At 34.3% G+C, this 16,647-nt stretch overlaps 1 protein-coding gene across 1 annotated transcript in view; it reads left to right on the top strand.

Annotated features, from left to right (window-relative positions):
- Window positions 1-8,169: 8,169 nt before the first annotated feature.
- Epha6 (EPH receptor A6) overlaps window positions 8,170-16,647 on the top strand; it is an 808,761-nt gene continuing 800,283 nt past the window's right edge. Inside the window, exon 1 of the mRNA XM_077794332.1 lies at window positions 8,170-8,554. Coding sequence (XP_077650458.1) covers window positions 8,170-8,554 — 385 coding nt within the window. The remainder of the gene's footprint in view (window positions 8,555-16,647) is intronic.

Consider the following 16,647-nt stretch of genomic DNA (forward strand, 5'->3'; position numbering starts at 1 on the left):
GAGTTGCTTAGCACCTAAATTGCTGAGGCTGGCTTTGAACTCTCAATCCTTCTGTCTCAGCCTTCAGAGCCTCTGGGATTACAGGCATATACCACTACCTCTGGCTCTGACAATAATTCTGATGTAAACCTAAAAGTCAAAAGGGGAAAAAGTAAACCAAAACCAAAAACAAAGTGAAACAATTAACAAAGGTAAGGTCTAGCTTATGAATGGAAAATCTTGCTGCCTCTTTGACAAATCTCAAGGGAGGTCATTAATTTTGGAAAATATAATACCATTATTTTGTTCCTCCCATCTCTGTAATTTGTTGGGACTTGGAGCAACATACTAGACATAATTTGAAGTGCAGGGGAATGGTGGCTCATGAACCATTTAAAAATTCTAAAGTAGCCTTCAAAAGTAGGCACATTAGTAACTAATGAATTCATAATTGACATAATTCTTAAAGATATTGAGCTTCTATTGGAGTGACATCTTTTCAAATGTTCTGACCAACTCACAGCAATATGCAAAAAACATCATTTCAAGCAAGCTTTGAAGACCATGTAAACACACATAGTAACAATTATAATTGGAAGTGAACAAAAGCTTTATTTTGTTTTATGATAAATATAACTGTGTGAAACTTGACTGTGCATGACAGAATTTCTACATTGAGAATTAGCTATTTTTAGAGAAAGTCATACCATATCCAATCTTAATCTTGCATGATTTTCAAATCCCTCTATTATTTTTCCTCATTATCAACATGGAGATATTGAAAAGCAGTGATGTAAAATCCAATGCAGTGGCAAAAAGTAGCCGTGTAATTTTAAATTTATTAAAAATATCTAAAACCAAAAGTTTTGGTTTTTTTTCTTTCTGATATGTAGTGAGTACTTATTTTTTTAAAAAATATATTTATTTATTTTAATGAGGTATATATGACAGGAGAATGCCTTTTGATTCATTGTATACAATTGCAGCACAATTTTACATTTCTATGGTTATACACAATATAACATCACACCATATGTGCAGTCATACCTGTACTTAGGATAATGATGTCCACCTCATTCCACCATCTTTCCTGACCCCCTATACCCTTCCTATCTTCCCTTCTCTTTGCCCAATCAAAGTTCCTCCATTTTTCCCATGCCTCCACCCTCCGGGTTTTGGATCAGCATCCACTTATTAGAACATTTGGCCTTTGGTTTTTTGGGGTTTGGCTTACTTGGCTTAGCATGATATTCTCCAACTCCATTCATTTACCTGCAAATCCCATAATTTTGTTCTCTTTTAATGATGACTAATATTCCATTGTGTATATACCACAGTTTCTTTATCCATTCATCTATTGAAGGGCATCTAGGTTGCTTCCACAGTTTAGCTATTGTGAATTGAGCTACTAAGAACATTGAGGTGGCTGCATTACTATAGATGTTAAGTCCCAAAAGTTTAGTTTTCAGACACATTAGATCCAGTTAAACACTCAAAAATTCATGAAGCTAGTGGGTACTCTATTCCACATCAGAGATACATATTATCTCTAACATTGCAAAGAGTGCTATTTGGCAGTATTAACATATTGCATTTGTTTAAGATACATAATACAGAACTTCAATATTTTCTTTGAAAATTGTACATATTCTCAAAGAGCAAGGAACTTTCCCCATTGGACAAAACATTCAAAAATAATCATGACTATACGTCCTATTACTTATATAGTTCAAGCCATGATATAAAATAATTCATAATAAAATGAATATAGACATCATTAGATATAAATTAATACCAGTGGAAGTCAGTCTAGTGTTTTTTCCATTGATTTGGAAATTATATTTTCAACTAAAACCATACAACTTAATTCCAAATACTATGGACTTTAGTATACTGCTAATACTATGGATCATGAATAAAATGTAACAGTGAAATACTACAGAAGTCTCACAGGGACTCACAGTGGACTTCAGTTCCCTGAATAGCCAGAACCATTTTCATAAAAACTCAGCTTAGTCCTAACATGTATATAATATAAATTATTCATATGTAGCAATTTATAAAGTTATATTGACTCAAATGATAGAAATAAAACTATTTAATGATCTTTGACAAACAAAACTAGGGCAATTAGGTACTCTTGCTGTTGAAATATGCAAGTATTAAATTTCTATTATGGGAAAAATAATAGTGATGGTAAATTTGACCAAAAGTTAAACATAAATATGAAATATTTTATTATTTTTGAAATAATTTTTGTGGATGTAGAAGAAACCTTCACTGTTCTTTGAAGACACTTCAAGGTCCTTGGGAAAATTGAATATGTGTATTAAAGTTAGGCAAGAAAATGAAGAATTGTATGCTTATTGTCAGATGATTGATATAAGTGAGTCCTATAAAATTTATAGTTATCTAATGACTATAAGATAATATTGACAAATATTTGTATTTGAATGAAAACCCTTTAATAGCAATAGGAAAATAAATACTATGATTAAAATTATATCCATATGTTGGGCATATTAATTTTTATTGTGTTATTATAACTGAGTTGAAATAAAGTCTTTTAAATTTTTTTTATGTTTACACATCAAAAATTTCACAAGCTCAAAAATTTAAGCATGGAACCTTACTGCAAAGTAAATAAATATAATAAGAAACATTTTTATTAAAGAACTTTATTACCCACCAAGTCCAGTGTATGAGAGATATTAAGGTTCACTTTTCATCTATCTCAATTTAATTATAGCAAAAGAACATGTTTTGCATTATTGGTATCAAAGTAGCTGAAATTCCTAGTTGATAATTGTTATTCAAATTTAACATTTAGCATTTGGCATATGCCAGTGTTATTTGTGTAAAATTTGCTTTTCCTTTTCTTGAAGTAGGTTGTAAAGTATCTTAAAGTATGAATAATACAGGACAACATATTGGTATATTTTTATTACATTTCTACTTTCAATAGCTGAATATAAATTAATAGTATTATTCCTGTGATATTTATTATGAAGGAAACAATCAGACATTTCATTACACAGATTTTTTTAAAGTAGTTTTTCTTCTTGCACTAGCTCTTATCTATTTGATATTTAGAATATGCTCTTTAATGATATCTATTAATATTCAATTAAAACAAAGTTGTTTTGACATAGCTGATTATTCTGAGGCATGAAAGATAAGCTGAATGTCATGTTACTTATAAAATTGAAATTAATGTAAATATATTATTTTAAAAACTTCTCTGCATAATTCAGATAAATTACTTTGGTGAATATTCTGATAGTCCTGACTATTAAATCAATTTCATTTAAAACACTAGTTGAGTATAGTTGAATTATCTGACCATTGTACATAAGACTTAATATTGTATTTAATGTTGATAAATGTTCATTGACAAGCTGTCAAGGATGAACTAATCTATAACAAGAGTATGTTTAAAACAAATAAAAGGAGTAACAGTAGGAATCCATGTCTTAGAAGTTAAGGGTATGATTCTCTTGATTTAAGTAGTTATTTGAGACCACACAAAGTGATTTATATAGGCATAATCCATATGTCTGTATTCAGCAATGTAATATAAACTTCTGAGAGATAGGAACCAAATACAAATAATCTTTGTACATTCCCCAAAGTACTGGGCACAAATAAATGCAAATGAAACTCGTATTTGGTAAATGGTGAAGTAGAAAAGTAGTAGAGACAATGTTTTCAATGAATTACGGACATACACATGTGTAATATATAAATGTGATATGTATATGATTTTGTATATATACACACGCTTATTTTTCTTTGACTATAATATGCCACACAAGATTTGAATACAGTTATTGCAATAGCAACTGTAGTCTGTTTTGGGTTACTTTATGCTACATTTTTTTTTCTGTAAGTTTTTTAAATTTAATGTGATAACAATAAAACAAAACACCCAGTGCTGTTTGGGATGTTTTTTTCAAAAATAAAAGCAGAGCAGGAGGAGGGGAAGGAGAAACATTAACCATTTCTAAACATCAATGCCTAATTTCTGAAGGAAACAATGTGTGTGTTTTCCCCAAATAATGGTTTCTAAAAGCAAAGAGCCTCAACTTAAATATACATGACTGAGTGAGATTTTTTTTTTAACTTTAGATGTTGAATGCTAAAATAGATATGTTGATCTTTTACTCAATTTGCATTTTAAAGTTGAAGGCATGAAGGTAACATGTCTGTAGCATGTCTCTAAATGTTCTATTAACACAAAGACACAATTGTGTGTTTAAAGTACAAACTTAATCTTTTAAGAATTGATATTTTGAAATATTTGAGGATCAACACTCTTTTTATTTGTCTCTTCTATCTTGACCTTAGAGTGTAAATTACTACTGTAAATGAATTAATATATTCTTCTACCAGAATAATATATTTGAGACTTTCTCAATCTTTTAAACATGCTGAATATTAACATTAGAATCCTTTTTTTTTTCCTCAAAGGAATTAATTTCATGTTAAGTCTCTGTTCTTCTCATCAGTTTATAAAGCAAAAATTGTGAATACTGTTTCTCCTGTAGGTGAAAACTTAGGCTAGTTTTTAGTATCATATATCTGTTATTGAATTAAAAAAATAATCATTAGTTACCCAAATTCAGACCACATATATCATGAAGAACAATGGTCTGAGAGAATATAAGGGAATTCTGAATAATATAGCTCTGAAAAAATGAGACATGAATGATTTTCTGAATATGGATATGATTCAAACAGACAAGTACAGACAAATCTACATGCATATTGCATCTGGTTCATTGAGTGGCTTATAATTTTGAAACTGTCACATGTCAGCAAATATATCAACACTGCTAGAGAATCAAAAAGGAAGTACTTTTTTGTTAAGTGCAATTGCTTCTAACTTACAAAAGAAACAACTGTGTCTATATTTTAAATAAAATGATTGCTTTATAAAATAAATTATTTTTTACTCATACAAAGTAGCTAACTATCAACTCTTCCTCTTGCACATAAAAAGAGCATAATATTTTAGAAAGAATATGCATATACATATTTGTGTGTGTGTTTGTAACACAAATGGTCAAATTGTTATAGTAATCATTTTTACAATAATATTTTGAAATTTATTGTCATCTTAAACTCATGGACTTTTGTTATTGTCAAAGGTAATGATAATTATATCTCAATTCATTTTTGATATGTTTTTACCTAGAGGTCCTTATCTTCTAGGTGTGCAATAAAGATTATCTAAACATTATCTAAAGCTTTAATATTGAGAAAAATCTTGTAATTATTTTAAAAAAACCCATATGAAAACATGACGATTAATTATCTGACCAGGTAATACAGATTAAGTCAAGCTTAACTATGGCTTATTTAAACAAATTGTGTAGAGTATGTGAATTGTAGCCACAATGGGGGAGGGGAATAAATTCAAATTAATCAAGCTGTTGTTACTTTGATGTAACAGTTTATGTTTCAGACATCATGCCATGATTTGTAAATAAGCCTGAGTCCTAGAAATAAACTTTAGCTTTTCTTTATCCCCCACTTCCCTTTCTTCTATGAGAACCATTTCCTTCTAGACTAATTTTAAATATAGTTTTTTGATGTTCTATATTAAAATGTATTCTTCAAAATCAAGCCAAGATCAACACTTGATTTTAAGTTTTCATTTTAAACTAGTTTTGTTAGAGATTATTTTGGTTCTTTTCCACTCTAAATATTTCCTCCTAAATCTTTGATTTGAAAAATAAAAGGTCAGAAATAGATATACAGGCTTTACATTCCTAAGATAATGCTATTATGCTTTCCTTCAGTTTAATGTAGTATATGTAAGTCATTTTTAAGGAGTGCCTTTAATAAGATGTTTTTAGTTAGCAATGAAGCATATAAAATTATTCACTGTAATTCAACTTTTAAAAGTGAAAATTTAAAAGGTCATGGAAATAGTTGACAGTAAATGAAAAGAAACATTATTTTGAATGAAAACGTTGGTATAATGAATTGTGAATCTTTTCTAGTTGTAGACGTAATGATTTAAAGCACATTGGTCATATTGTGGATTTTTATTTTACAACTGAATTTGTAAATTGCAAATTGAGTTTGCAAACAACCATGTGAGCAGTCAATATCAGCAACAGCAGTAAAATGAATAGCAAAATCAGATTTTACTCTTTCAAGTACTAATATATAAACTACACACAGGGTTATCCATTTATAAATGATTTGCATACATTTAAATTGGCATGGACACCTTAAAAGAGCAGCTGGGTATGAATTCATAATGAGCGTGGAAGTACAGTCACCAATCGGAAACCTTCCTCACATTCTGGAAATCACTTGCATTTCACATTTCTCTCCACGCAGCAAAATTTTAGACGTGAGGCATCTTTACTCTTTTTCCCTCCAATCGACTATAAGGTATTAACGGAAACTCTTTTAACTATGATATGTGATAAACATCATAGAGCTGAAATGCATAAAAAGGGAGGGTGCTTTTATCTCCAAAATTCTCTAAGCGTCAAATGCTGACCTTTGCTACTTAATCATCTGCTTTCCAGAATTCTGCCACCGTGCCATTTCCCTCCAGTACGCTCTGCCCAGTTGAAAAATATCATCTACCCTTTATAATAATCGCTGCTTTCTCTTTTCAGTTCACTTTTTTTCCCCATTGCCATCAACGTTGCTTCAAAACAAATCTGATGAATTTTGAGGCAAGTTTTTCCACCTTACTCCACTGTGATAGCCCATATCCCCTTTAAAAAAATAAACTGACGATAATAATAATAACAAAATAAGAGTATTACAAAAATTCCCACACCAGAGTTACGGGTTTCCATGGCGCGTCCTTAACAAACTCATTAAGTTTAGTTTGAAAGCATTCCTCCTTTCTTCTTTGCCTGTTTAACCACTTCCACCATCTAGCAGTGGAGGAATTTTTGTTGTCGACTGACTCCCTCTAGCGCCGAACTGGCAGTATCCGAGTCGCTGCTGCCAGGCTAGGGAGCGCCGGGCTTGGCCAAGCTCAGCAGCGCTCTAGCTCCAGCTCTGCCCTCCGTGCCACCTCGGCCTCGGGGCGAGAGCTTGGGGACCCAAGACGCCAAGATCTCTCCCCTCAAATAGCCGCATAGCTCCGGCCCCCGGAGGTCCCACCAAGTAGCCTGAGCCTTGGCTAGGAGCTACTCGAACCCTAGGAGAGAGCAGGGGCAGAGGGGGCGTTTTGCGTGGGGAAAGCCATACGCCAGCCTCTCTTTGGGCACCGCGGTGGACGTGGCCTTTGAAAGGCTCGGAGCTCACGGTCCGACGCTGCCAAGTCGCGGGAGCTCAAGGACCCCGGAATCCCAGCGCAAAGGATGAGACAATGCTGGTGACCTCCAACGCGAAGTCACCGCCACACAGCGACGCGCCGACCTCCGCGAGCCCTGGTGCCAAGCTCTCTCCCGTTTCCAGCCAGATGTGACTCCCTCTGCTGCTTCCTCCCTCCTTTGGCTTTCCAAGGACTACAAGCCAAAAGCCTGCCACAAAGCTTAGTCGATCGCCCTAGTGGACAAGTTTGGGCCGCTACTGGTGTCGCCAAGCACTGCCCGGGACCGGTAGCGCTAACCCACTACACGCACCCCCTCCAGCGGCGATAATGTGGAGAAGTAAGGGGAAGGCAATATCGCGAACCGAGTAGTCATAAAACGGTCTGCGCTGCTGTCGCGAAATGGGTGGTTAAGTGCTTGGGGGACTAAGCGCGCGGCCTCTGAGATGCTCAGAAAACTGCTGCCACGACCCGGGGGCGGTGCAGATGCGGCCGAGGTGGAAGCGTCTGTGCTGCGAACCTCTGTCGACGCCACTCAAACAAGGGGCTGAGGGCTCAGTCCGCAGCTCGCCCTGACCACTCGCGGCTGCTTGGAGCCGCCTCTTTCGCCAGGTTCTCCCGCACCGGCGGGAGGAAAGTTCTTGCTGCCCCCGCACCTCTTCACAGCTGCGGAGCCTCCCTTACTTTGGTCTCTGCAAGTGCCCACTTTAGTCCCGAGAGGCGCTCTGGCCGCCCGAACTGCCCCTAGCACCTGGTGGTCCCTCCCTTCATCCCCGCGGTGAGGCGCCCTCCCCCGCCCCTCGCTCCCCTCCCCCAAACCACAGCCCTAGCTCGCTCCTGCGCGCGCGCTCTCCGGGGCCCAAGTGAATAGTCCTCGCGCGAGCGGGACACAGTGGTGGATGCAATTCCCCTCGCCTCCAGCCGCCAGGAGCTCCCCGGCGCCGCAGGCAGTGTCCTCCTCCGAAGCAGCTGCACTCGCACCTGGGCAGCCTGGACCCTCGTGCCCTGCTCCCGGGGTCTCACGCGGGGGGCGCCCCGGGACACCCCCTGCGGGCCGGGTGGAGGTGGAGGAGGAGGAGGAGGAAGAAGACGTGGACCAGGACCCCCAGCCTATCCTGAACACCTGGTTGAGCTGCTACCACTTCTTTTTAAGGGAAAAAAAAAGAGAGCCCGGGAGAACCATGGGGGGCTGCGAAGTCCAGGAATTTCTTTTGCAATTTGGTTTCTTCTTGCCACTGCTGACAGCTTGGCCAGGCGACTGCAGTCACGTCTCCAACAACCAAGGTAAGGGACGGGGTGGAGGAGCAAGAGGGGACGCGAGGAGGAAGGTGCTTTGAGGACTAAGGCAGGTGGCCTTCTGCAGGTAACTTCGTCCTGGGGTCAGTTTCTCTGGGTTTGCCACACGAGGGGGGTCAAGGATTTTCCTTCACCAGAGCGTCCTTTCTATGCCGCCTAGGGCTGGTGGCCCCAGGAGCTGTGAGCCTTTCTGCTTCCAGATTTCTTTAAACAGATGCGTGAGCATCAGCAGCACGTGGGTCCCTTTGCTGGCGTCTGTGGGACTGCTTCTGGCTGCGCAGTCTCCACCGGAGGTCAGGCTCCGCGGCACAGACTTAATGGGGACTTCTGACTCTTGGTTGTCGCTCAAAACAGGGTAATGCGTGGATTCTCCTACATGCCTACTTGAAAGGCAGCTTGCTTGCTCCCGCTGTACCTAGTGACTAATTGTCAGCCTTTTACCCCCACCCCCACCCCAGTCACTCAGTGTTGCCCTCACCTAGCCTTAGCCCCAGAACCCTGTTCAAATATCCTCCTGGAACAGATAGAAACAGATCTGTGGTGGGGTCTCTATTTTTTGCGAGCAGGGAGTAGATAAGCGTGAAGTGTGAATTTCCAAGTTTTGAATATCCTATTCATAACGTCAAGTTTCTGTCAGATATTTCGTAGGAATTTGTTTTGGTGGGTACAGAGACAAAGTAAAGGTGAATAGTATGTGCAACACGGTGTAAATCAATGAGCATTTTCTTTCCTTCTATTTAAACAATCTTTATAAAATACATTTCCTTGGATTTCTGAATATTTAAAGGTCTGTAATAATATCCTATGCATATTGTAAATTCCTTTACACTAGGTATCCAACAACCATAAAAGTTTTCCATCATGTACCTGGCTGGATGCTCTCACTGGCACTGATGACCACCAATATGTCATCTCTCCTAAAGACTTCAACTGTAAAACAACTGTGGACAATTGTAACTGCAATTTAACAGATGAGACATATGTGTGTGTAAGGGTCTGGAAATAATTTGCAGATATAAAAATGGAGGTCAGAGGAATTGAGAGTGTGTACTTTTGTGTAAAGGGAAGAAGATTAAGACAGAAGGCAAGTAAAACAATGAAGCCTTACTTTTGTCATAAACATATATGAACAATATACTTTATTTAGAAATAAAATAATCACTTGGAATCAATACTCAGTTCTCATTTACATAGTTGGTGCTTTGCCATGTTTTCCTATTTATTATTTTTTATCTGACAGAATGTAATCACAAATTCATATGTGAACTTGGAACCCTAATAACTTTTATGACTTTGAAGATATGTCACATAATAAGTGACACCATAGTGCCATACTCACCTATGATGGGGTATAATTTCACGCCACATCACTCATTTGTTTTCAAGGACTATTGGTATTAAATACCAAAGGAGCATTTATTTTACCTCTGTGAAATTAGAAGATTGTTAAAACTAACATATTTTAGTTGACCATAACATATTTACTTGACCATTTTTATTAGGAGAGAGAACAATTTTTAAATTAATTTTTTTATTTTAATTAATCATACATGATAGTAGTATGCACTTATATACTTTGATATATCATACCTAGATGATATATAATTTCTCATTTTTCTGAGTATACTGAGTATACATATTGTAGAATCATATTGGTCATACAGTTACATATATACATAAAGTAATAATGTCTGTTTCATTCTACTATCTTTCTAATCCCCACATCCCCTGCCTTCCTCTCCTTTCACTTCTTTTTACCTAACCTTAGGTAATGTTATTCTTTCTTTTTCTTTTTCTTTCTTTTTTTTTTTTTGCCTTTATACATGTACTTTGGGTTTTTTTTGTTGTTGTTGTTGTTTGCATTACAATTCATAATAATAAGTGGAAAGTAAAACATTATACTTTATGTTAGTATATCTGGAGGCTAAAGAGATGTACACTTTGAGAATTAAGTTTACCACAAGTTTTTAACAGTTATTCCTGTGTAAGAATTTTCCTAAATAGATTTTTTTAAAAATTTTATTTAGTACCTATGATACATCAGCAACCACCCTAGTCCTTGGGTTTACTAACATAAATAAAACAGGTGTGTATGAATTTTCACACCCATTTTACAAAAATGTATCATGTTAAAGTATAACCTTTCAGATAGTTACATTAAATTTAAAAGCCTAGTAATGGTAACCTTTTGCAGTAGTTTTAATTTGCTTAGCTATTTTAATGACTTCTCCATACCATTTAACAATGTTTCACCTAAAATAAATACCAAACATGTAATTTATTTTTTAGCTGAACTTAATATTGGAAAATTAGTATTTCCCAGTCTTTTTTATCAGATAAATAGGATCATTAAAGAGTGTCTACTAAAGCTCTTAATTTGAATTTATATTCATATGTTAAAAATACGGGTTATGCATAAGAATATACGTGGGTAAAATAGTATCTACTGGTTAAGTTAGGGAAAATTTAGGATAATTCTTCAAAAAAAATTATATAGAGAAGTTATGATTCAGATTTTTTTCATCATCACATATGGTTGTTTATGCTCTGTAGAACCTAAACTTATAGTGATTAGAAATTTGCCAGATAATAATTTTAGATAATGTTTAGATACTGAAAGGACCACAAATAACACAAATGGTTCATAGATACCAACCTTGTAAATGTTAAACTTGTGAACTTTTTAGGCATATTTTCTTAATTTGTAGTGTCATTAGATAAATCAAAGCATCAGCCTTTGTACATCAAAACCATAGAACAATACATAATTATTGTAAATATGCAGTATGGAAAGACTAATGTAAAATATGTTTATTTTCTTATACACATAAAAATATCAATAAAATAATTAATATTTGTTTATTTTGAGAAGATGCAGTTCATATCCCTAGTAATTTTTATTAACACTTTTGAAACTTGTTATTTTATAGAGGGTAAAATTCCACTTTTATATAACTTTGCTTCTTGATAAAGGACTTTCACAAAGTAAAAATTTTAACTGTGTATTTTTTCTAGCAAATTATATAAAAATCCTACCTGACAGGAAAGAATAGATTCATTCCCATTCCTGGTTTTCCATACATAGGCAGGGTCAAATAATGACAAGGCCTAACAAATGTAAACTACTACATTATTTACTTGATAAGTAAATAAGTTAGTGACTTGGCTCTAGAAAGGACTGATCTTGTCTTTTAACTGTAAAGTTTTCTACTATTAAGGTTGACTGTATTACCCAGACCTCCTTGATTCAATGAGAAAGTATCTGAATAAATGAAAACATGCTTTCTATTCAAATCTCTCTTATTCCATTGATTTCTCCTATATTTAAAGCCACAACATTAATTCAGTGTTTTAAATTTTTATCTAAAAATCTGACTTTATCTTCTCTAGATGATAACCTTTTGTTTCTGTAATGGTGAATATCAAATAAAGTCTTGCTTCATGTATAAGTTAACCATCTATGTCAATTACAATGGTTAGTAGCCACTAGGGGTCCATTTATTCAAATATTATTTCACTTTGCAAAGAGTATTTTATTGCCTAAATGAGTTGATATGCCTCTCAGGGTGTGGCTAGTGTTTATACAAATAGTCAGTTACATACACAAATAATTCATTAAGTCAAAGTAGGATTTGGGTACATGAATCTAGTACTTATTTTATTACTGCTATTGTTTGAATTCATTTTCCCCCCAGATAATTCAGTGACAAACAAAATAACTACAATGGTAATGTGACCAATTAATTTTATTGAATTTATTGACTTAGATGAATTGTGACTGCAAAAGCAACTAAATTATGTGTAAATAAAAGTTAACATATCAAAGCAAAAAAATCTGCTTAACAAAGTTCATGGCTTAAAATTAGTTGACTAACTATAAACAGTGTTGAAAACTGTAAGATTGAATATTCTTATATTTCTATAAATGTAGAATTAAGGAAAAATTTTAAGAACATTTGAACTTTAAATACTAATAATACTTTTTAAACTCTTGAATATTTAAAATTTTTTATTGATATATAAATACCAATGCAACCAAGAATGTCATTTTATTATACATTTAAAGTTAAAATGTAGTTGTATGGTCATTATGATTAATATCCTGAAAGATTAAACATCATTTTTATGCAGATTCAGCAATGACCATCTAAATGTTGGTTGTTCTGGGTTTGAAATGAGATTATATCTAAAATAGTTTGCTTGCACAAAAAATTATACAGTGTTCATTAAAGATCTGTGTTTCAAACCAGAAATAACTTAAAAGAATATAATAGAAACTGCACATACATCAAGCACTTTTAAATTTTTAAGGAAGAGAAAATGTTTTTAATTGTACAAGAGAAGTAAACGGTTAACTATTTTTTTTTTTTACTTTTGTGTTACTGTCATTACAAAATAAATATTAGAAAAATAATGGAGTAGAAAGTATTTTGTTTTTACTAATCACTGCTAGTATAAACTTTTTAAATATAAAAGACATTATAGTTTTTTATATACCAAACTATTTCTGTCACACAATCTCAATATCACTTTCTTTTCTCCATCCTCCTCCTGCCTTATATACACCTATGATTCTCCTAAAACTATGTTTCAGTTGTCACCATGAAAGATTAGATTCTGCTTCACACAACAGAGCTAGAAGTCTTGTTATTATACCCTGGCTCAACACTTCTTGGTAGTATAAACATGCTGGAGATCAATATATATAGCTAAATAATCAAAATAGGTTGACTATCCAATGTACATTGTCAACCATGTTATCAAACCATACTTACATAGGGGTTAAATTGCTTTTGCATTTCGTTTTCTTTTAAACTCGTGATATTTATATACCTCATCACTAAAAAATTGAAAACATTAATTTTTATTTTATTGAATATCGTTCCCTAGAATCTAAAATTTAGATCATGGAGAAACGTTATGGGACAGGTAGGTGTGTTTTATATCCTCATGAAGCTTGGTAAGTAAATAAAACAATAAAGGTTGTAGAAATTCTATGGCAGAATCAACGAAAGTGCTGAGATAGAAAATAACAGGAAAGACATACTGTGTAGAACAGGACAGATAGGTCTGTGTGTCCATGGGGGTGACATTTAAGCCTCATTCTCAGGGAAGAGAAAGAATTAATTAAGCAGAGCAGGAAAAAGTGCATTAAAAGTGGATGGCACTGCCACAGCAATGGCCTTGAAGAGAAATAAGCTTAATGTATTTGAAAAATCAAGTCCAGTGTAACTGGAATTTACTGGGCAAGCAAGAAGTGAGATTTGAAAGATGGTTAATAACCCAGATTCCATAGAGTAGAAAAAGAGCACTGGTTAAGGAGTAAACCTTTTTAAATTATACCAGGTGAGGGCTGGGGATGTGGCTCAAGTGGTAGTACGCTTGTCTGGCATGTGTGTGGTCCGGGTTCGATTCTCAGCACCACATACAAACAAAGATGTTGTGTCCGCCGATAACTAAATATTAAAAATTCTCTCTCTCCCTCTATTACTCTCTCTTTAAAAAAAATTTAAAAAAGAAATTATACCAGGTGAAAGGTGAAGTGATTGGGAGATTTTTAACCAAATGAGTAAAATAAGCCATTTCACTAATATTAAGAGTATTGTAGCAAGTAAGCAAAGACAGGACTGAAAGCTGGCAAGAGCAGAATTAGGAGCCCATCAGAGTTGTTCAGAGAGTTGTTAATGGTGGCCTGTCCTAGAGCTGTGGTAGTAAAACTGAAGAGCAGGCAGGTAAGCCTGAGATATATTTTGGAGCTAGCATGTATGAGATGATCTTGTCCCTAGAGAGAAATAAATCTGGATATTCAGCATTCTTACCATTTTCTTTTCAAGGAGCTCAAATAAATGCTCCATTACCTGCCTTTAAAATGAAGTTTACTATATAATTGTTGATATTTGACCAGATAAGAGGAATGGGGTAGAACAAACTACATAGCAAGGATGTAATGTCTATTTCCTACTTTATTCAGCCCAAGCTGATTGTCATTTAAAACATAACCTTAATAGTACAAATTTGCTATGTCCAACCATTATGCATAATGTACATTCATCTTGGATCAACAAGTACAATTTGTTGATGCTTTTGGACTTTGCAGCTTTCCATATACAGTTATTTTTGTCAGAGTGGATGTTGGTATAATTAGGGACACTTTCACAAGGCAATGTAATGATCCATCTAGTTTTTTCTAATAAGAGTGATAGTTGAGGGTTTACAAATGTACCAGATTTATTCATCTCTGTTTTGATCAATTTGCTATTATTGTAAACAAAAATTCAAATATCGGATATAAAACAGATGTGTTTTCAGATATTTTCCATTTATCTTCTCTCTGCATTTTTTTAAATGAAAAGAAACAAATAGATGTTCAGAAAGCTTATGAAACCGAAAGAATGAAATTGAAGGATACACGATATTTCTGGTGGTAGGAATGAGGGGAAAAGCTTTTAGACTTCAAACTAAACAATAGAAATTTCATGCAATTAAAATTTTTCCTGAGAAGTTATTTACTCATTACTTTAAGTTGACTTTTATAATATCATATGAATATAACTATTAAATATATAGAAGGATAAAATTCCTCACTTAACACTCACATATAGTTAGTATATATTACAAAATTCATTATTTGGAGATACTTCATTTAAATATTTCTTAATATTTTAAAAGATTTATTAAAATTTAGTAAACTTCACATTTTACTTTAATGTTTCAGATGATCTGGAAAAATTTAATAATCTCTTTCAATCATATGGTTATTTATGGAATATACGATTTCAGTTTTCACTGACAAATATGTTAAAAGTAAGTGAAAACATTCATTTTTAAAAACATTGATTGAAGTTCTGCTATATCGTGGCTGGTGTACTTGGTAGAGGCTCAAGGAGAACTTTCCCTCTTAGAACATAAGACCCAGTGTAGCATTTCCAGTATGTTTTTTTTTTGTCCCCCTGAAAATCAAATTTTTAATTAGGTAGAAAATCTTTAAAAACATATTTGCTATGTGATAATACAGACTGATATGGACTAAAACCGAGCCTCATGGTGTAGAATGTTTGTGTACCATTTATTTGAAAGAATCTATAATTTTATTGCATTTTTCTCAAAGTTAAAAAAATAAATATTAAGGGTGGGTTGTGGCTCAGGGGCAGAGCACTTTCCTTGCACATGTGAGGCACTGAGTTCATCCTCAGCACCACATAAAAATAAATAAACAAAATAAAGATATTGTGTCCATAGGAACTATACAATTTAAAAAGAAAGAAAATAAATATTAGGCAACATGCTAGCTACTAAAGGCTACAATGTTGATTATCTCACACAGTCTTTACTAGTGTCTTAGTCTGTTCTGTTATTGTTATGAATCTTTTATCAATACTTATTTTTTGTAAGGTGAAGAGTTTTACAATAAATGAGACTGGAAGAAAAGGGAGCAAAAAAATATGCAGTATTTGCTTTATTTTAAAATTGCTTTTTGGGGCTGGGGATGTGGCTCAAGTGGTAGCGCACTTGCCTGGCATGCGTGCGGCCTGGGTTCGATCCCCAGCACCACATACCAACAAAGATGTTGTTTCCCCCAAAACTAAAAAAAAAAAAAAAAAAAAAAAAAAAAAATTGAAAAAAAAAATAAAATTGCTTTATAAGAAACTTGTTAATTGTATGTATGGATAGGTAGATTTTTTGTTTAATTATATGAATATAAAATATACAAGTATGCATTTTACAAATATATGTACCAAAAATAAATATTTCATGCAGTAATGACTTTTCATAGGCTGACAAGTAAAATGAAGTTTTGTTGAAGGCAAATTAGACTGGCCTATTCTGGTGTGTTTATTTAAAAGGGGTTAATTATTAAAAACTTGATTTCATGTTGAAGATGCAAGTTTCTAATTTCAGATACCAGTGAGCATATGTTGTAACTGAACTTTGGAGCAAGAATTGGGATGAAAGTATGTGCTGTCAACCCATATCCTCAAAAATATATTCATCTGCATTCCTAGGTACTGCAGAGGCCTCTGGCTATTGGCCTGTTTGGTGAACTGTACTTAGTGGATATAATTGAAAATCTTTATTCTTCT

This window comes from Urocitellus parryii, chromosome 2 (genome assembly GCF_045843805.1).
Source record: "Urocitellus parryii isolate mUroPar1 chromosome 2, mUroPar1.hap1, whole genome shotgun sequence".
Taxonomy (NCBI): Eukaryota; Metazoa; Chordata; class Mammalia; order Rodentia; family Sciuridae; genus Urocitellus; species Urocitellus parryii.